Source organism: Nyctibius grandis, chromosome 1 (assembly GCF_013368605.1).
Source record: "Nyctibius grandis isolate bNycGra1 chromosome 1, bNycGra1.pri, whole genome shotgun sequence".
Taxonomy (NCBI): domain Eukaryota; kingdom Metazoa; phylum Chordata; class Aves; order Nyctibiiformes; family Nyctibiidae; genus Nyctibius; species Nyctibius grandis.
The window spans coordinates 20,352,286-20,374,283 of NC_090658.1; the positions used below are offsets into that span (position 1 = coordinate 20,352,286).

Below are 21,998 nucleotides of genomic sequence, written 5' to 3' on the forward strand. Positions count from 1 at the left end.
AATTTCTGGATGCCTATATATAACTGTCTTTTAACATCTTTGGTTTCAGGGAGGAGCAAAAGACTGCTTTATGCTCTAGCTTGATGCAATCTACAGGATTCAAACTTCTGAACAAGGTGTCATGAGGGTATTCTTGTTTCCTTTGTTTTTCACTGCTGCACAGTGATCAAACAGCAATATAAACTAGCTGGTAGGGTGGTTAATAAATGTTGCATTTGAACTGTTCCCAGGGGAAGGATGACTTCTTGAGATCCCAGTGCGAGGTGGTGCAAGCCACAGCAGCCGCAGCCACCAAGGGTTACAAGAAGCGCCAAGAAGCCATAGCGAGCTTTTGGTTCACACCAGCTTCTGTACCTTTTCCAGCCCTCTCTGGGGAGAGAGACATCTCTGTGATGGATACTCTCTGCTCAGTGCTTGCCCTAGGCTCAGATGTGGCCAGGCAGGGAGCAGGCTACCCCAGGAGACCGCACAGATACGTAGGCAGTGGATCAGGCAGGGCTAGCTCCTTGCCTCTCCCCTGCAAGGTGATGAATGTTGCAGCCAATTGGGTGGGAGAGGAGGGACACAGCTACTTAGAGGACTTTTAAAGCATCTCAGCGTTGTCCCTGGAGCTAAAGGGAAGTGGGATGAGGAGACTGTGAAGCTCACGTCAATTTTGTAGCCTTTTAGTTGCTTTAGACTCTGAAGACTTCAAAGTATATTTTTAGGGAATTTGCAGTTTGATTGCTCCCCACCCCCAGTTCCTAGAATATGTGGGATAGAGGTAATGCAGACACTGCTAGGTCTCAGAAATGGCCCCCACACACCAGGTTTGAGTGCTCATGGCTTAATGTATTAGTAGTTATCCTGAGCATTGTGGATAGAAACAGCAACTCGTGATCCTTCGTGCGTAGTTGTCTGTATTGGTAAATCCTAAGGATTAACAACTGGATATAAACAAGCACACTGAAGAGTGAACAGCCCTGCTAGGGTCAAATTAGGTCTGCTTTGTGTATAAAACCATGGTTTTTATAATTTTCTTTTAATTCCATCTATGAGCTCATCTTTTAAAACCAGCAAATCTTACTGCCGATACACAGCCTGTGCGATTTAGTGTTGCTCTGAATACAAGGTTATACAGCATTAAATGTGAGGTGTTGATGTGTTTTACATACTTATATAACGCTGCTGCGAAGCTATTTGGGAGCCTCTTTTTTTTTTTTAATTTTATACTTTTCTGCCCCAATTTTTGTGATTAAGCGGCATTCTTACCTGGTTGCGCATGGCATCCCTCACTGTCAGCCTCCTCTATGCACACTACAGCTAAAAGATGGCGTGTTCGGTGACAAAAGATTAAAGCAGACTATCGGAGTTCCTGCTTGGAAAGCTTTGTCTCTTAATTTAGGTCAGTACTTCTTCACTATATAATAAGTGTATGTGGTAAGCTGGTCCTACCTGACTGCCTGATACGCGTCTCTGGCACATGCAAAGCATAACCGGAGAGGGAGCAGCGTTAAAACAAATTCCCTGCCGCCCGTGGGCGAGCAGCTGTGACCTTGGCTGGCAGGTGGGATGCTCCCCTCCAAGAGCAGAACTATGGAGTGAGCAACAGCCTTGATTCAAGCTCAAATCCTCAAGCGCTGGTGTCCCGCTCCATCTGCCTGCCTGCCCTCCGTGGGATTCTTCAGCTTCTGTCGGTCAGTAACTGGAATTTTGTGGCTGCCTTTGCATTTTCCACATTCTGTCTCCTAATTCCTCTCCTTACAAGCTCCAAGTGTGCGTGCGTTTTTTGTTTGTTTGTTTTTTTTCCCATAATCTGACAAGGAAATGGTTGGGGGATCTGAACATTTTCCTAAGGATTACAGGCATTTTTCAGCTCTCGTTCAGCCAGCTTTTTCCGCTCTGTGAATACTTGTAGAAGGTCTTTAGGAATTTATCAGAAACCGTTGCCTTGGGGAGCTGGGCAAAACCAGAGACCAGAAACTCTGCATGCTCTTGGTGATAAATCTGGTGCAGTGCCAGGGCCCTAAATACTATTTGCAAGTGTTTAGGCTGCCACAAGTGGGACAGATACTTACACTCCGTATAACAAGACGTGCTGAGTATGGAGTGCTTCCGTAGAAGTTTTTAAAAGAATAAAGGCACCTTCTGTCATGGGGGTGGAAGGCATCTTTGCACTCGAAAGAGCCCTGGAAAGGCTTTGGAGACACCAAGGATGTGCGTGTGCACGGTTGTATTCCAGCAGAATCCCCAAGAGGGGATTCCTAAAACTGCGAAGATGATGGGGCTAAATTTCACTTTGCAGTGGCATCAGAAATACTTGTTCCAGAGTATTCACACAAAATCACAGAACTAACGCTTGTGGTAATGTGTTTTTTTTCCCCCTTTAAATTTAAAAGGGTATTTATAGCTCTCTCTTGCCTTGTTTGATTTGGACTCCTTTTTGACCTTTGAACTGTTGTTCATAAGGATGTGAACCACTTTTGCTCGCTAAAAATGAGGACAGGCAAGGATTTGTGTGTTTTCCTGCAAAAACAGCTTTTCCAGCTGTTCGAAAAAACCTGAATTGTGCAGCCTATTGATAAGGTTCCTATTGCTTGAAATGGTTACTGGATTAGTTGCTTTCTGGAGATACTTGACTGATTTTTGTGATGCTGGAAGTCGTACGACTAGCAGCCAGTTGACGCTGAAGTTGAGAATAGGTCTCGGAAGAGAATTGACGTTAATATTTATCCAGCAGCTAAACTTTGATAGCAGTGTAGTATTAATGGCATACAGCGAGGTGGTGTTCAGAGGCAGTAATCACCAATATTTTCTATCAAATATGGCAGCTAATTTTTAAAATGCTCGTTTTCTAGTAGTAGCAGGAAGGACGTGAGCAAGAATAACATCTAGCTGTGTGGTGTGTTTATAAAGAATAATAACCAAAGATCAAGGATCCTTCTGCAGCTGTGAAGAGGAGCCAAGTAAAATATCCTCGCTTTCCTGTCAGTGGCGTTTGGGGGGGACCTTGTATTCAGACTGAGACAAAGAGTGTAGCAAGTCGACTTGTGTTTCTAAGAAATCTTCTGATTAAATGGGTTATGGAAATGCAAATCATGTTTCCACTTCCATTCCTAGGTAATAAGCTCCGGTCTTTTTTTTTTTATTTATTTACAGATGTAATTGCCATTGTTTTTCACTATAAAGAATATTTTGAACTCTAGATGACTATTTCACCTGCTGTGTCAAATGGGTGCAGTATGTATGTATAGTAAGGTGGGAGGAGTTATGACATGTCACCTTAAGAGAAAAGGAAGGAACAGTAGGTCCAGATGTAAAACCAAACAATCCTCCAGCAATGTAACATAGTTAAGCAGAGAATTACTTCTGTAGTGTCTTGCTTGCTTATTTACCTTAAAAAGAAATTCGATTTTGTTTCAAAATTCTGTATGCACGGTAGTTGATAACAAATGATACAACTGTGTTGAAAATAATGCATTTAATGGCTTTGTGTTGTAAAGTAACCGTGTGCTGTTGCCTTTGTCTTTTCCAGATGTTTCTGACAGTGTACCTCAGTAACAACGAGCAGCACTTCACTGAGGTGCCAGTCACCCCCGAAACAACCTGCAGAGATGTTGTGGAGCTGTGCAAGGAGCCTGGTGAGAGTGAATGCCACCTGGCTGAAGTGTGGTGTGGCTCAGGTATGTTAGGCTTGCACTTCGTGAATTACTGGGCATTCACTACTTCTAATAAGGTAGCACTCGGAGACCTGACAGACGTCGTCCTATCTCAGAGCGTTTCTGCCCTTCAGTTTTGTTAATCTCTTCATCGGACCTGCTGTATGATAATGCATCCACAGAAGGGCTCACACATGCAAAAATGAGTTAAAAGCAAAAGAAGGGGACTCAGGCATGCAGATGTTCTCGTGTGTGTGCGCAGCCCTTCTCTGAAGGTTGTGGGGGACTTGTTTTCTCTTCCTTCTTCTCCCTGCAGGGGGATCCCAGTGGCCTGTGTGGGGTTTTTGAAGTAGTAAGTATCAGTAGTTCTGTGACCCAGTCAGAATAATTTCTTCAACCCCATAGCCATTTTCACTTGCAGTGGCAAAGGAAAACTTCCTTTTTCCGATGACACCTTCATTGTTCCTGATCATGTTAATTGAGTTTGGAAGGGAAGGAGTGTTACCAGAAGTAGTAGGAGTTACCTCGTGTGACGTGCTCTAAAGAAGGTATGTGGTGGGTGGGAGGATGTAGAAACTACTCGTGATTGTCCCCTGTCCTTTTAAGCCCGTGGAAGAGGGTTTTATGTATGTGGTTGGTTGTGCCTTTTTTTTTCTTCTTCTTCTATATTCTTGCTGATTTTTGTCTTGGAAGTTTGAATCTCCATAGCTTGCAGTGCTTCACTGGAACTGGAGAACATGTCAACAAACAAATCAAAAGCTAAAGTACAGCCAACTTTTCATGGCTTAAATGGGAAAGGACTTTTGACTATCTCCTGTCTCCATGGTACTCCTTAGATACTGGTAGCCATCCAGAGGCATAAAATAGATGAATCACAGACAGGTGTTTAAGTAATGAAAAATAATGATATTTGATCCAACTTTTTTGAGATGCTTCAACGAAATTATAAAAGAATCGGATGATAAGGGCTTGTGTTCCTGTCTTCCTCTGCTGTTGGCTCAGGCTCGCGCCTGTTCAAAGAATGTTTGTTTAATAGCATGAGATACCTGAGTTATCTCTTGATTTTTAGCCCCTTCTGACAGACTCTAAGTTTAAAAAATGCAACAGAAATGTCTGTCTTCTCCTTAGAAAAGAAAGCATCTTTTCTTTATAAATGATAGTAAAGCAAAAGAGGGTCTGGTTGAAGAGGTGAAGGTTGAGGGCAGCCTTGGTTGTAGTGACCATGAGATGGTAGAGTTCAGGATCTCATGTGGCAGGAACAGAATAGCTAGCAGAATCACAACCCTGAACTTCAGGAGGGCCAACTTTGGCCTTTTCAAGCAATTGCTAGGGGAAATCCCATGGGACAGGGTACTAGAAGGTAAGGGGGCCCAAGATAGTTGGTTAGCATTCAAGGACTGCTTCTTCCGAGCTCAAGATCAGAGCATCCCAACAGGTAGGAAGTCAAGGAAGGGTACCAGGAGACCTGCATGGTTGAACAGGGAACTGCTGGGCAAACTCAAGTGGAAGAAGAGGGTGTACAGATCGTGGAAGGAGGGGCTGGCCACTTGGGAGGAATATAAGTCTGCTGTCAGAGGATGTAGGGAGGCAACTAGGAAAGCTAAGGCCTCCTTGGAATTAAACCTTGCAAGAGAGGTCAAGGACAACAGAAAGGGCTTCTTCAAATACATTGCAGGTAAAGCCAACACTAGAGGCAATGTAGGCCCACTGATGAATGAGGTGGGGGTCCTGGAGACAGAGGATAAAAAGAAGGCGGAGTTACTGAATGCCTTCTTTGCCTCTGTCTATACTGTTGGAGGCTGTCCTGAGGAGCCCTGGACCCCTGAGGCCTCAGAAGAAGTCAGGATAGAGGAGGAATCTGTCTTGGTTGATGAGGGCTGGGTCAGGGACCAATTAAGCAACCTGGATGTCCATAAATCCATGGGCCCTGATGGGATGCACCCGTGGGTGCTGAGGGAGCTGGCGGAAGTCATTGCTAGGCCACTCTCCATCATCTTTGCTAAGTCGTGGGCAACGGGAGAGGTGCCTGAGGACTGGAGGAAAGCGAATGTCACTCCAGTCTTCAAAAAGGGCAAGAAGGAGGACCCGGGGAACTGTAGACCGGTCAGCCTCACCTCCATCCCCGGAAAGGTGATGGAGCAACTTGTCCTTGGTGCTGTCTCTAGGCACATCAAGGATAGGGGGATCATTAGGGGCACTCAGCATGGCTTCACCAACGGGAAGTCTTGCTCAACCAACTTGATAGCCTTTTATGAGGATGTTACCCGGTGGATAGATGATGGTAAAGCTGTGGATGTGGTCTATCTCGATTTCAGTAAAGCGTTTGACACGGTCTCCCACAGCATCCTCGCAGCTAAACTGGGGAAGTGTGGTCTGGATGATCGGGTAGTGAGGTGGATTGTGAACTGGCTGAAGGAAAGAAGCCAGAGAGTAGTGGTCAGTGGGACAGAGTCCAGTTGGAGGTCTGTGTCTAGCGGAGTCCCGCAAGGGTCAGTTCTGGGACCAGTTCTATTCAATATATTCATTAATGACTTGGATGAGGGATTAGAGTGCACTGTCAGCAAGTTCGCTGATGACACAAAACTGGGAGGAGTGGCTGATGCGCCGGAAGGCTGCGCAGCCATTCAGAGAGACCTGGACAGGCTGGAGAGTTGGGTGGGGAGAAATTTAATGAAATATAACAAGGGCAAGTGTAGAGTCCTGCATCTGGGCAAGAACAACCCCATGTACCAGTACAAGTTGGGGGCAGAGCTGTTGGAGACCAGCGTAGGGGAAAGGGACCTGGGGGTCCTAGTGGACAACAGGATGACCATGAGCCAGCATTGTGCCCTTGTGGCCAAGAAGGCCAATGGCATCCTGGGGTGTATTAGAAGGGGTGTGGTTAGCAGGTCGAGAGAGGTTCTCCTCCCCCTCTACTCTGCCCTGGTGAGGCCGCATCTGGAGTATTGTGTCCAGTTCTGGGCCCCTCAGTTCAAGAAGGACAGGGAACTGCTAGAGAGAGTCCAGCGCAGAGCCACGAAGATGATAAAGGGAGTGGAACATCTCCCTTATGAGGAGAGGCTGAGGGAGCTGGGTCTCTTTAGCTTGGAGAAGAGGAGACTGAGGGGTGACCTCATTAATGTTTATAAATATGTAAAGGGCAAGTGTCAAGAGGATGGAGCCAGGCTCTTCTCAGTGACATCCCTTGACAGGACAAGGGGCAATGGGTGCAAGCTGGAACACAGGAGGTTCCAATTAAATATGAGGAAAAACTTCTTTACGGTGAGGGTGACCGAACACTGGAACAGGCTGCCCAGAGAGGTTGTGGAGTCTCCTTCTCTGGAGACATTCAAAACCCGCCTGGACGCGTTCCTGTGTGATATGGTCTAGGCAATCCTGCCCCAGCAGGGGGATTGGACTAGATGATCTTTCGAGGTCCCTTCCAATCCCTAACATTCTGTGATTCTGTGATTCTGTAATCCAACATGGAAAGAGATCTTTTAGGAAAGTGTTTTTATTGTACGTCTTTGTCCAGCTCTGTCTGAATCAATACAGTACCACAGTCTTACAGTGAAAGACAAGTAGAATAAAGGTTTAGGTAAAACCACTGAATTTATAGTTAGCCTTAGCCCTGTGCCCTGGTAAAGAGCACAGGTTGCGATGGTGAGGGACAGGGTTCTCCTTTTGTTACCAAAGTTGGAGCCCTGCTGTAGTGGGCGGCTCCTCTCCTTGTGTTTCCTGAACCTGGATTCTTGATTGGCTTTTGAGATGTTGATGCAGAGTATGCTGGAATAGAAAGGGCAGCCAGATCGTCGTGAAATCAAAGGAGAGCACGTGTACCAAGCAGCAAGTGAAGTCTGCCAGTACTTGGTGTCCAAACGGTCTTGTTAAGCTGAAAAGTGAACTTCTGGGAGAGTGGGACCATATAATACATGGAGGTTTATTTGTAAAATCAAGTTGTCAGCCTCTCTGGTACTCAAGGAGATGTGAGAAACTAATCTGGGTACAGAAACATAAACTGAAGCAGAGAATTTTTTCTGAGATTAGTCTTTGCAAAGACTTCATGAGATACCATGAGAACAGATATCTAAATGTTACTTGCACGGCTACTGTCATAAGACCAAAAAAAAAAAAAAAGTATCATCCATTTGTACAGTGAAAACCTTGACAATTGTTTTAGAAGCCAAATTATCTGTGTTCCCTTCACTGATCCTGCCATATTTACTAATTATTTACTTCTGTATACAAACACTGATATGCGTAAAACTGTATACAGTTTCAAATTGTACTTGGTAACAAAAAAATACAGTCACAAATCATGAAACATTAGAAGGCTTGAGTGCTGGATGAAGTATGTGCATGTTGTTTCGGATAAAATATATCCTTCCTTAAGTATCTGTATAACATCCAGTAGCAACCATTTGCAGGATATGTTTTCATGTATATCTTGCATTTTTTGGGGGGGGGAATGGAGGGAGAGAAATACTTCTAGCTTTTACCTAATCTTGTTGTAGATGTCAGCAAAGTTCTCTATCTTGTTTTGCCAAGATATGCCATGACTTTTATTTTGTTTGCGTTTTACACTGAACAAATGAAACTTTATTTCAAAACAAACATGGCGCTCGGCAGCTAACCTTCTGGGGTAGAAACAAAAGATGTATGTTGGAAAATGACTTCTCAGTCTTCAATTACCAAGATCCTTCTTAAATCGCTTGTCTCTCTTTTTCTGACGCTTGCTCAGGAATTTTGGCTTCTGTTGTCAGGCCTTATTAAGCGTACTTTGAAAGATTGCTGCGAGTGCGCTTGAGGCACTCTGCTCCCTGAAGGCAGCAAGTTTACTACTCTCCCCGTCCTCCCAGTTTTGTTTGAAATCTGATGAGTATCAGGGCAAACTTTCTTGATCTTCCTATTATTGCCAGAGTTCTGTTAGGCGACTGCCTTGGCCACTGTGGGAAGCAGTCAAAAGCGCATGTAGAAAGATTTTTTTTGTTTGTTTGTTTGTTTCTTTATGAGACAGGGAGTAAAAAAAAGGAAGTCTGATTGTTTATCCTTTCTTCTTGAGCTTTCCAAATGTAGTTTTGTTTAGTATTTGAAAATCTCTTTGACCTTCCTTTGAAGCCACCAAGTGGTATTGACAGAATCCTTGTGTAAAGGGCAGCTCCCTTGATTATAGAGTTTCAGCTGAAGTATTGCCGAGCTGCTAGAAATGTCTCATAAGCTTTATATTCTTTAAGATGGAAATCTGACGGCAGTACTGTTGGTTTGTTTTTGCTTTTTTTTTTTTCTTGAATTAAGGTTTAGCAGATGAAGAGCTTTTTTAGCTGTCTAGACAAGTAACCGCCAAGAGACTGCTTTTTCTGTAACAGTGACCTACTTGCTTATTCTGTAAAGCTAATCTCTTTTGACAGTGACTCCAGAAATTTTCTTTCCTAGATTGCTTGAGCACAGCTGCAGCATTTTCATTTAAAGAAACACTTTTATGTTGAAAAGAGCTTTTCACGTGCTGAAAGCATGTTAGTAGCTTCTCTTCTTAGGAAATAGAAACCATCTGTACTTAACACCAACAATTTTTCCCCTGAAATGATTATTCCATATTGAGATAGTAACTTTGAAAGACTCCACTGAATATGAACGACTACTTTTGATTTCTTTCCTTTTTTTTTTTTTTTTTTCCCACCTCCCCTTGGTTAGATAATGAAAGGAAACATCCAACAAAAGCAATGTCAGGAAAAATGAAACTGGTGTAAATGTGGTGGTATTTAATTTCAGTCTTTGTCTGCTTGTCTTATTTCTCAGACTGGGAACAATGTATTCTGTTTGTCTGGCACTGAGCACAAATGGATCTAACCTGATCATGAGTCTCAGATGTTGTCATAAGATACTATGACAGTATCCTGACTACATGAAATTGACTAATATATTGACCACATATTTTCCATCACTTTTAACATAGGCGTAAAAATGTATGGTAAAATGTCTAGAATAACAAAAGCAATTGCTTTTATGTAAAGATTCAAAGGCCAATAAATAATTCTAATTATATCCTCTCTGTGAATGCTCAGCTATGAAGTGTGTAAAATTTGGAAGAACAGTAATACAGAGAGAGGGAGGACTACTGGTAAATGAAGGTGGTATATACAGACTTGCACTGGATTTTTGTAGTATCAAAAGGCAACGAGTAAGACTTAAAAATTAGAGATGTGACTGAACCCTGAACTCTTGGGAACAAGAGCAGGAAAAGAAATTCAGTGGACCTTGTGCATGTAACTTTTTAAGAAACTTCATCTTAACTGTCTGAAAAGATTAGCAAATTCCTATTGGAATTGCTTTTCCCTGTCTCATCCTTCTTTCCTTTGAGCCATGAATCTGAAATAGTTCATCTTTTCCAGGTTTATCAGAGGCATGGCTTTTGAAATGCAGTAATCTGAACTTCATCAAATTTGCTGTCTGAGGGAGTGAACTGGATCTATGGCTGACAGGAGCTGTAGGAGAGCACTTGAAGTGACGGGTGCTGTGATGGTCCTGTCCTTGCTGAGGATCTGGGTGCTGCTTAGGAGCCTCTTCAGGGTATTGAGTGCTTCTGCCTGACCTTGAACACAAGGGCTGCAATGTGGCATTTGATTGTGATCCTTAGGAAGTGCTATGAGAAGAATTCCTCCCTGAGAGTTTATCTTTGCATCTCTGTTAATTCTCGTTGGAATAGGAAGTAAATGAGTCCCTGTAGGAATTGGGGCAAAGGAGCTCTTGGAGAGGGGTGGGAATGAAGGAGAAGTAAGTCTGAGGTACCACAGAAGCGGAGCAAAAGGTACACCAGCACATTTCCTGCGGTGGTGAGTGGATAAGATGATGTACAAATACAAAACTAAGGCACTGGAGCTGAAAGCTCTAAATTATCTGTTTGTTTCTCCTTGGGCTGTGATGGTGCCTCAGCTTCTCCCTTCAGGGCAGGGGGGGACTTTTAAAGGGCTGTATCTGCTTTTCAGAGGTGTTGGTTTAATTCAGAAGCCAGGAGTGGTACAGTTCCTTCTTAAGGGAAGGGTAGAAATGCCTTGGGTGAGGGCAAGGGTTAGGTGCACACACTGCACCTGAGTAATAACAGGTGTTTCAAGTGAAAGGTGATGGACAGATATTTTTGTTTTGTTTTGGTATGTGCCCAAGCTACATAGGGATGTAACAGTCCACTGGCTTTTTACCTTTTCAGAACGTCCCATAGCTGATAATGAACGGATGCTGGATATTTTGCAGCGCTTTGGGATGCAGAGAAGTGAGGTTCGGTTCTATCTTCGGCATGAACGCTCTCCTTGCCGGGAAGCAGGTAGGTGTTGGTCTCAGCTGGTTCATTGGTCTAAGTTTCATTTTGTTCCTCAAGGTTAAGGAAGCACCTTGTTTATGTTATTTGTTAATGTTGGTAGTCAGTATGGTGTTGCAGCCCTTTTTGGCCTGAATGTTGCTTTCTTTTGAACACAGAATGCTAGTAACAGAAAACTTGTTTTGTTTTAGTGAATACTTCATCCTCTCTTGCCACATCTGAGAGCATTTAAATCCAATTGAAACTTTTGCAGGTTTTCTGGAGCTGGTCATCACCAAAGCATCTAAGTGCATCCTGTGTTAAATATATTAGCCACAGCTAGATATCTAGAGATCTGTGATAGTGTCTTCTTTTAAATCTAGTAACCAAAGTGTTGTGCAGTAATGTAATTTATTATTTGGGCTCAGGATGTTTCACCTGGGTAATACTTTACCAGGGTGATAAACTTAGCATACTTGGCAAAAGATACAATTCTTTGATGTTTCTACCACAATCTACACATTTATATCAGTTTCAGGAATAGCATTAAATGAACTGCCTAGTCAAGTTTTCTGAGAATGTAATATTCTATGCATGGTAAATCTAAATGTGAAACCTAGAAAGAAAATGACTTTTTGCTTTTCAAGGTTTTTCTGTGCATCCCATATTAATCTTTTCAGTAGAATCCTTAAGACTTTTACATTTAAATCATTCTACTGGATTCTTCTTCCCCTTTTTCTGTTTTCATCCTTGGTAATCTTCCTTGGTATTGGAAATACTGCATTTGTGTTAAGTGGCATTATATCCAGCATATTTTAAAATGGCTAAACATATCTTGATGTTTGAAATGTGTAATGATGATAGAATGAATCTGTGAAAAGTTAAAGCTGTGCCATATCTATCTACTAAGGATCTTACAGTACAATTTAGTTGTTAGGATGTAATTTTTCAAGTACAGGGTGCTCGTAGTATAAGGATTGTTGGCATTTTATTGGCCACGGCATTGCTAAGCAATATGTTTAAGGAAGAGGAATAGTTAGGAGCGCCGCAGTTAGTCTTGTGGGAAATATGGTCTTTTAACAGGTATGGACTGGGCAAGAAGCTCACTGACTTAGCTTCATCCTGTGGTACGTGTATGTCCTACAGGGAAATGAGTGAGCTTGGTATTTGATATCTGAACACTGTTTGTACGTAATGTAATGGAAACCTTAAAGCAGGATTCTAGTTAATTAGGATCCTTACTGTCACAGTGACTGCCAGGAATAAAAAAAATTTGTGCTTTTAAACTTTAATCTGTGCAAATAATCAGCTGTAGATTAAAGGGTGCGTCTTTCATGATAGGTGACTAACCTTTAACTATTGGTATTCGTATTCTCTGAGAGACAATTGACGAAGGCACACCAGAACATCTAAATGCTGGTCTTAAGACACTGGTCCAGGTGCCTCCCTGTGGCACCAGTTATTATTGTGTCATTTGCGGAGGGGAACACATTTTTGTTACTGTGCATCTGTAATGCAGGCTTACGAGGGGCCAACTGCCTGTTGACCGTGGGAGAAATACTGAAATAGTGTACTGTTGGTTAAGCTTTTTAAGTTTGTCTGGTTTTAAACAGTCCTGTATTTTAAAATAAATGTTGACATCAAACAGCAACCTCTTCATAAAATGTCTTGAGTCATCAGTTAAGTTTATCTTAGCGGTAAGCACACAGGAAGAACAGGTGTTCAGATTATAAACCAAAGTGATGGTACTGTTTCTCCTTTTGTACTGAATGCTATGTCTAAAGGGATAAGAAAAATCCTAAAATACCTTACCATCTTTAACTATTCCTGTATTTCCACCTAGGGACTGGACAAAGGTCTCAAGATCAAACCTTAAAAAGAAATGGTGTGAAAGTGCCTGGTGATCGAAGAATAGAGAATGGAGTAAGTGCCTGATGCAATGACCAGTATAGTGAAAAGGGAGGCTTCCCTCCCACCCTGGAAACTAAGAGACTATTTTGGAGAGATTGCTGATGACTGGTCTAAAATAGACACAAAACCTCTAACAATTATCACCTTTGCTTTCAGTTTTTAAGATGTCTCTGAGATCCGTTGGCTGCCGTATGTGTGTGTGGACAGGTCATCTCAGAGCAGCAAATTCATCATACTTTCCCTTCACTACTCCCATCAAAAATTTTCTCTCATTTTCCTTCCGTTCATTGATTATTTTCATGTTCAGTTTTGTGTCAGAGATCCTTGGTTCCAGGTTTCAAGTTGAGACCAGTTAGTGTTTCAACATGGAATCATTGTCTGTCATATATTCTTGCTCCAGAACTTATTATTATAAAGATAGAAGATTGAATCTAGATTCAGGAAACATGTGAACAGATAACTAATGTAATAATAGTGCTGTCTTTGAAAGTGGTGGGTTTTTTTTTTCCCTCACTATATTTAAACTTCCCATTTTCTTCAACTTAGTTGGAGTATTTTGAATTGCAATGATACACCTACGACCACAGATCCATCCTGCTGTGTGCTAAGCATTCTGGGCTCAGTCAGTCAAAGCTGATTCATGCTGAGCTTAATTATAAAGGGTTCTGAAACGCCTCTTTAAAATGCTGCTGGGATTTTGCTAGAAATATTAATTTTTCAAGAGATGTCAGCCTATGTGTGTTCATGGATTGGGCTACGCACGTGTATGAGCTTACAACTACTTATTCTTTTACCATGGAAATATGCCATTTCTTTCTAAGTATTTTACTGGACACTCAGTTGTTATTATTTTTTAACAACCTTTATCGAACTTTTCTGCTGTAGCTCTCTTGAGTTGCATGCTAGCCAAATTAAAAATTCTAGACTTAGCATGCTTTGGATTTTCTTTGACAGGTCAGTGCTCCAAGGATGGATATGACACTGGCTGAACTTCAGGAAATGGCATCACGCCAGCAGCAACAAATTGAGGCTCAACAGCAAATGCTGGCTAACAAGGTGCGTTTGGAATGAGATTGTTTACAGCCAGGAACAAAGGTAGTAAAAGTCACATGAGGTGGAGGGAGGGCTGGGGATTTGGGATTTTTTCACCTCTTACAAAACAGAGGGCTCTCTTTCTTTGGCTCCCTCTTTTTAAAGTTGAAAGTCAACCTATGCAAATATCCAGTAGTAAAACATTAAAATAATGCCAGTGATAGAGGTGACCATGTAGCTTACTAAAAAGATAGAGCACATAACATTAATATATTGTCATTCATCTTGGTGGCTCCATCAGCTCTATTTGTGCTCCATGTGGTGACTAGCCATTCACTGGTTTGATCATTCAACAGCGCTTTTGTCTCTGGATATAATGCTGTTCTGTAATGATATCTTGCTTTCTCCTGATAGAGTTCAATGTGCCTGGCTTCCTGGGGCAGCTGTCTGGAAAAGATGGCAATGTATGTGATAAAAGTAACTAGGAGAGTGATTTATAAAATGCCTGCTGAACAATAACAGAAACGCTAATGCAAGTACACAGGGTGCTCCTGAATCGTTTGGGGGAAAAATACTCTGAATGCATCTGCAGAATGGCGGCATAGATTTCATATTTGATTTAAGTGTTGTTGGTACACACTATTCTTGAAAATATAATGGAAAACGCTGCTTTTGGCAGAGAATTGTTAAATGTGAGCCCGTCCTGAAGGGTGCTCGGCTGTCTGGATGGATGAGTTCCCATGCATTTCAGAATGTGCTATGCTGGGGGAGAAGGCTGCTCTGGGGCTCTTGTCTCACTGTTCCTCTGTCAGAAGCCATATCTTCCTCTCTTTTTGAGATCAGTTGGGTTCCCCTCCCTGCCCCATGTTTAGCATCTTGTTCAGTTCCTGTGAGTTTCAATAATTGTATCTCAGGGAAGTGCTTCAAACCATGGCTTTCTAGTCGTTCTGCAGCACCTGCAGAGTGGTACTATGGCCTGTCAAAATAGCCAATAAAACTTTTATTTCTGCTTTATGGTAAGAACAGGTATGAAGAAGATGCAACTATAAATGTAAGAAATCAGTCAATCAGCTAAGTGATTAGAGTTTTCACTTGAAGTTTAGCAGTGCAGTTAATACTTATTCTGCCATGATTAATTTGCCAAGGCAGAATGTTGCCCTCTTCTCAGTTCCAGCTGAGAAGTGTTAAATGTGAAAGAGAAGCCTAAACTTTCATAACTTCTGTCTGTTTCACTCACATGTGATGGTAATAGACCTTGATCTTTTTTTTTTAGTGTGTGTGTATATATGTATATATATGAAAGCAGAAATAGGAACATTATATATATTTACTGTAAAGGGAGTCATACAAGATTAAAAAAAAAAAAAAATTATGAGTTTGAGTCTGGAAAGCTACCCATCAGGTAGGTGTCTGCTGCCTGTGGTTTGAAGAAGAGTAGCCTTGCGGGTGTCCCACCAGGAGAATTTTTCATTTAATGTGCCTCTCTGGAACAAACCTGCTTTCCTAGATGCCATTTCGAAGGGAAGCTTTCCTCTTTCCTGCCTTCTGAAATCAGATGCAATATTAAAAATAGATTCTGAGGGGGAAAAATGCACTTTCTTTTTAGACACGAGCTGTAATATCTATTTTTTGACATTTTCCTGTGTGGGATTGACTCTTAACTAGCACATACACTGTAGGTGCTGCCTGGTTTTCTCTGGAAGGCAAGCTCACTTTTTGCTCTTCCTTTTTTTATCAAAGTGCGCAAGACTCCCTGTTTCTAAATATAACTGGTGATTTTTTTTAGATGGAAGTGTTGAGTTCTAATGTTAGTAAGCAGTGGTAGTCTTGGCTGTTAGTGGGTGCTCGGGAACATCTTAGTAGTTCTCCTACCACTGGAACAATCTGTCATCTCCAGAACTGGAAGCCATGTGTAATGGCCAGTGATTTAAAGGAAGTCTCTGTAGGTGATCTAGTGGTTTCTTTTAGCTCTAAACTATAGACACGTATATATATAGAAACTGATAGTGCACCATTTTACTCTTGTATTCTTGAAGAGGCAAAAGGATCCTTTCCACTGAGGTGGTGTCTGTTGTATAAATGGGGGCTAGGTCACTGTGAAGGTTTTCCTGTGTCTTGAATCATCCTGTGTTGTGATAGCAGTGATTGTTTCCAGGAAATGGTAAATTTTCAGAGCTTTGGTGTGCAGTGATCCCCTATCTCAAGGATGTTCTAGCAGAACTAGTAAAAGTACAGAGAGTGATGAAAATGATCAATAATTTATGGAATATCTTCTGTATAATATCTGATATTCTCCAGCATGACTTACAATTGTTTAAAATGTGACGTATGGTAGAGATCTGTACAAGCAGCATGGAGAAGGTAGAGAGGAAATAATCATTAGCTCTTGCAACTCAAGAGCCAAGTAGTGATTACATGAGATTGGCAAATGTCATGGAACATGAATGCTAAAATATTTCGTAGGCTTCAAGGGGTTTTGAGCAATTCCATGGAAGAAAAATTTACCAAGGGCTGTTAGACATGGATACCACCTCTGTTTCAGTTGGTTCTTATACTACAGAATGGTTGTACCTGGAGGATTGTATTGGGACAGAATCAGTACATGTTTGCTCTGTTCTGTCAGACTTCCCTTGGCACTCTGGGAAGTCAGGATACTGGGCTGAAGCTGATCTGAGCTGCTGTGGCGATTGTTTTTAAGTTTTAGGACTGTTTCTGTCAGTACCTTGCTATAAGTTTATTTAAAAAAAAAAAATAAATATATATATCCCTGTCTTGACTGCAGGAACAGCGTCTGAAATTCCTGAAACAGCAAGATCAGCGACAGCAACAGCAAGCTGCTGAACAGGAAAAACTGAAGCGATTAAAGGAAATTGCTGAGAATCAGGAAGCTAAACTTAAGAAAGTGAGAGCACTGAAGGGCCATGTGGAGCAAAAAAGACTCAGCAATGGGAAATTAGGTGAGTTGCTGCTTGGGGAAAGTAGCCTGTGATTTTTCATGAAAGGTGGTTCTTGGAAGTCTCAAATTTCTGGTGATTTCAGTGATTCAGGGAAGGTATTTACAGCGTTCCAGGAAATGTTAATCTTAACAATTTCACATCTTGTATTTACCAAGAAAATTCCTGAATGACCTAGAACAAAATATATTTTCTTACTGTATTTTAAAATATCCTGTAATGGCACCCTGTGTTTTGAGCCTAGAATATCGACTTTCTAATTACAGTGTAGGTTTTTTTCCTTACTTGAATACCTTTGTGTACCACAGTAACTCTTAACTCCTTGATGTTAATAGCCCACACATGTAGAGTGTTATTTTCTTCTTGGCCTATAACAAAGCTTGGCCTGATAGATATGTTGGTTCTTATACTAGAGGTAACTCAATGGCAAAAGTGGCTGAGTATTTTGTTTTTAATTACGGAAATCTGACTAGTGCCTGGCTTGCTGCAGTACTAGTTGGGCTCTTGCAGTTCAGCATGTTAATGCAACATTAAATACTTACTTCAGACTTCATATCAACACATGTTCTTCTGCCTACCTTTTCATCCTCCCTCTGTACCTATTGCACAGAACCTGTCATTTCCAGCTGGACTCAAATGAAAATATATTGGTTTATTAAGGCAAAATAATGGTGCTTTACAGATAAAGCGAAAGTGTTTTGCTATGGGGAGAATGCATTTTCTATTTGGGTTCTGTTGCACAAAATAAACATCAGTTTAAAGGAATAGAAGGATGGTAGAGTAATACAAGATCCTGGAGCATGTGTATCTGTTTCCCTTCACCCTCCCCAGCAGGTTTGGTCTTGGTACTTGCTTGAACTCTTACTGATTCCTTAAACCTTGTTCTATAATGCAGTGGGAGCAGCTGATGACAGCCATTTGTAATAGACCCTAAAAAGCCCTCAGTCTTTGTTACAAATATGCCTTGTGGTTGAGTGAGTGTCTTCCAGAATTCATCATTAAGTGAACTTAGGCTTCTACAGATGCAGTGCAGCCTGGTAATGAGATTTTGTTTGTTTCCATACTTCAGAAAGTAAAAAATGTTCTTTTTCCTGCCCCATTAGTGCTCTAAGTAGACCGAACTTACATCATCTTGCTAGTGCGTTTGCTTTTGCAAATGCTTCAAGGAAGAGCTGTTTTGTCAGGGACCGTGAGTTTGTGGCAGCCGGACACAGCCTCTGTGCAGCACCGCTCCGGAGGCCGGCAGGGTGCTCTCGGCCCCCTTAACCGCTGCCTTGGAAGCAGCCCACGCTCGGCTGTTTCTCAGGGCAGCTATTGTGCTCTCTCGTCCTCTCCAGTGGAGGAGATTGAACAGATGAACAGCCTGTTCCAGCAAAAGCAGCGCGAGCTGGTGCTGGCGGTGTCAAAGGTAGAGGAACTCACCAGGCAGCTGGAGATGCTGAAGAATGGCCGAATTGATGGTTACCACGACAACCAGTCAGCTGTAGCTGAGCTCGACCGCCTGTACAAGGAGCTGCAGGTAATGTAAAGCCAGCTCGTGACCCACAACTCTTAAGGGCTAAAAGTTGGTTGGGTCATTTCTTACCGTGTCGGAAAGAAATCCCGTTGCTGCTGCTTCTGACAGAGCTGCGTGGCTGCCTGCATGCTGAGGATGGAGGGTTAGTTGTACTGGGTTCAAGGTAAACTGCGGAAGGAGCACGCAGTGTATATACCTTTCCTTTCTGCAAAATTTGGAGACTAACCAACATTTTCTCTGGAGAAAATAATCTGAGTTTGCCAGCATGACTTGACTTTTTAGAAGGCTTTTCTCTTTGTAACTGTTTCCTGTCCCCCATTCTGAAAGTTAATTTGTTTTGATTTTTGTTGTTTTCCCCTCCTTCCCCCACCCCCCTCCCCGCTTTGTGAATTTATTCAGTTGAGGAACAAACTGAACCAGGAGCAGAATGCCAAGCTGCAGCAACAGAGGGAGTGTTTGAACAAGCGCAACTCGGAGGTGGCAGTCATGGATAAGCGTGTTAATGAGCTGCGAGAGCGCCTGTGGAAGAAAAAGGCAGCTCTGCAACAGAAAGAGAATGTACCAGTAAGTGTGGGATATTTAATAACAAAAAACTTGCTTGTGGGGAAGGCTGTTTAGATGCTAGACTTGTTGTTTTTATCCATATGTGGTGGAAGTCTTGTGTTATTAAAGTACTTTTCATGGTACATTGGTGTTAACCTACTTACTCATTATGGACAAGAACTCTTCTTACTCTGTGTGGATTTGTTTTTTTAAGATAATTTTTTTTTGCTATTACTACCTTAGGTTTATATCTCTTGAAGCTTTTTTAAAAAAGCATTTTTAGTATTGGAATATAATTTTCTACTTGGTTTATCCTTTTTGAGTTCTATTTCAAACTCTGATGGATGGATACTGCAGCATAACATTCTTTAAATTTTCTTATTTTTTTCTCCCTAAGGTTTCTTCAGATGGGAATTTATCACAGCCAGTGGCTTCTGCCCCAAGTCGAGTGGCAGCAGTAGGTCCTTATATCCAGTCCTCTACTATGCCACGTATTGCTTCCAGACCTGAACTTTTGGTGAAACCAGCATTTTCAGATGGGACACAAGCTTTGCAGGTACCTGATGGTCCACTAAAAACACAAACTCTGCCGAACATGAGAGCTGGGAGCAGTTCACAAGCTAAAGCTCCTGCAGGTAATAGCTTACGATTAATATTTCTTCTCCAGATATGTTTTGTTTTCTTACCTACCAGCTCTGTCTTTTTTTTTTTTAAAAAGCAAAGTATTATTTGAGATGTCAGTCTTACTACTTGCAATTTTCCTGTGCCAGTGAATATATTTTATAAGCACTGAGGTTATACAATTCAATGTGTTATAAATTAAGTAATCCTCTTAGTCAGCAATTTGAGTTGTTACGCAGCGTAGAACGTAGGAGGATTTTTCTGTAAACTAGTGATTTATTTATTTAGTTAGTTAAAATACTCCTTAAAACTATGCAACAGTGTTTGTTTGAGTTTCTAGAGGCAGTTTTAGGACATGCATGGTAACAACCTGGTGCCTGGACTTAAAAACTTAGCAAAGCCAAGTTTTCCATGCATTTTGGCAATGACACATGTAAAGGATTAACCAACATTAGAAGAAATATTATAAAGGAGGCAGATGATTGCAGCACAGAAATAGCAATAAACTTGCTGACATGTTGATGGCACAGGAATATGGAGAAATGCAAGTCCAACACCTGACACAAGGCTTGGCCTGTCCTAATGGAGATTTGCCTGTCTTCTCTCTGTGGCTTTCTCCTACGAGGTGCAATTAAGGTCTGTGAGAGCGGAAGTCTGGAGAAGCTGGAGAGTTGCAAATCTCTCTTCTGTGCTATCTTGGGAGGAGAAGACTGACTTTTCAGCTGGGAGAGAAGAGAAATTCTGATCTTCCCAAAAGGAAAAAATGGAGTCTGAGCTTGTAGAATAGTTCTGTTTATTTTTTTTATCTCCCTCCCTCCATCTCCAGTTCTGGCAGATATTATTAAAGTAGCCATGGCACAAAACCAGTCCAAGTGTCTCTTGCTGTACTGGAGAATGGGGAACTGTTTCATTTTATCTGGTTTGCAGATCCTAAAACAGCTGGAATTAAATTTTAGCTCTAGTCCATACAAAATTTGAGTTTTTGCTATAGGAATGTGTGGTGGCGTGCTATTTGAACTAAAAATCACTCACTTTTTACCATTTGGACAAAACGACATCTTTCCTAGAGAGATGGTATCCAATATTTTGGCAGAACGAAACTTTTCTCCTGCTGCTTATAATTACTATTTTAATTTAATATCACTTATTGTACTAGATAATTTAGAATTTAGTAGAGAGAATTTGGTGAAACATTTAAACTAATGGCAAGTTGCAAGCATTTTCTTAGCTATTTTTGAAGCAGACTGGATGTCTACTCTAGTGAATGTAAAGATCAGCTTTAATGCAGTGCCTATACACACACTGAACGTACTAATGATTTTTCTGCTGTTTTGGATAACATTGGCAGGATCTATTTTGCATTAAAGCATCATGTTTTTCTTTGCACAATTTATCTTTCTCATCCCTTCTTACCATCCTGTCACTTTTAACTTACTGTAAATATCCAAGGAAAGCTTCTTACTAACTGGAAAGAAGGCAGTCTAGAGAAGTTTCTTGTCTGAATGCTGTAAGTACAGACATGTGCTAGGATAAAGTTTTACTGCTGCTTTGATAGTTGTTTCTGAGCTTTGTTTTGCATTCTCTTTTTAAAACAAACAAATGAGCAAAAATCTAAAGTGATAGGATTTATAACAATTAACCTGTATATTATACTTTTACCCTGTCTAGATCCGACTTGTACAAAAAAACCTATCTGTAGTAACTAAGTCAATAAAAACATTATTTTAGCTTAATCTGTTCCACTTGTTCTCTCCTAGGTTCTGTGGTCCCCAGTGCAAAACCTTCCCCATCTGCCACTGACTGGAGTAGTTCAAATGCAGACAATCATGTTAGCCAAGTATCAGCATTGACTTCAGGAAAAGGAATTGTGACTAGTGAAGGACAAGGTATGTTCTTATGTGCTTGGCTAATCTTAAAGTATGGAGAATCTAGTTAATGATATCTCCTAAATGCTTCAGTAAATTTGTAGGATTCATTTGAGAGCACAGAAAAAAAAAATCAAAGAATATTGCCATACAAGCTTTAGTTTCAGGTGGTGAAGTAGCTACTAATGCCTTTATACATGCCCCCGTTCAATTTGCAAGATACATCATTTGTCAGGCCCTTGGGTCCTTAGCACAGGGGTAGGATGGATACAAAAAGCATCCCTTGCATACATTGTCTTGAATATTGCACAGAACAGGACTTTTACTCCTACAATTGTGTTGTCCCTTTTAAAGTCTTTCCCTCTCTCTAACAACAGCTGAAGGAGAAACTTTTTTACGAGACAAAGAGAAGAAAGTGCGTCCATTCTCAATGTTTGATTCTGTGGACCAGTCTGCTGGGCTTGGCACACTGAGAAAGAACCAGAGCAGCGAAGATCTCCTGCGAGAAGCACAGGTATGCAGGAAACTCGAACTATTGCATTCCATCTGACAGGGATTATTGCACAGCTTTTCAAATATTGCTGCCAGGAAGCTCTTTGAAAAGTACCTAGGTCTTCTTTTAAAAGATTACTTCTAAGGAAAAAAAGTCTT

The 21,998-nt window shown here is 41.5% G+C and overlaps 1 protein-coding gene across 2 annotated transcripts in view; it reads left to right on the forward strand.

The window, feature by feature from the left end:
* Nucleotides 1-21,998, forward strand: part of TP53BP2 (tumor protein p53 binding protein 2) — a 51,795-nt gene that overhangs the window by 16,700 nt on the left and 13,097 nt on the right. Inside the window, exons 2-11 of one of the 2 annotated variants that reach the window (XM_068406834.1) lie at nt 3,515-3,662; nt 10,819-10,932; nt 12,749-12,828; nt 13,771-13,872; nt 16,631-16,805; nt 18,140-18,321; nt 18,718-18,882; nt 19,259-19,496; nt 21,240-21,368; nt 21,725-21,861. In XM_068406834.1, the coding sequence (XP_068262935.1) occupies nt 3,515-3,662; nt 10,819-10,932; nt 12,749-12,828; nt 13,771-13,872; nt 16,631-16,805; nt 18,140-18,321; nt 18,718-18,882; nt 19,259-19,496; nt 21,240-21,368; nt 21,725-21,861 (1,470 nt within the window). Of the gene's footprint in view, nt 1-3,514; nt 3,663-4,128; nt 4,187-10,818; nt 10,933-12,748; nt 12,829-13,770; nt 13,873-16,630; nt 16,806-18,139; nt 18,322-18,717; nt 18,883-19,258; nt 19,497-21,239; nt 21,369-21,724; nt 21,862-21,998 lie in introns of those variants that run through there. The other variant, XM_068406842.1, reaches the window with a different exon arrangement.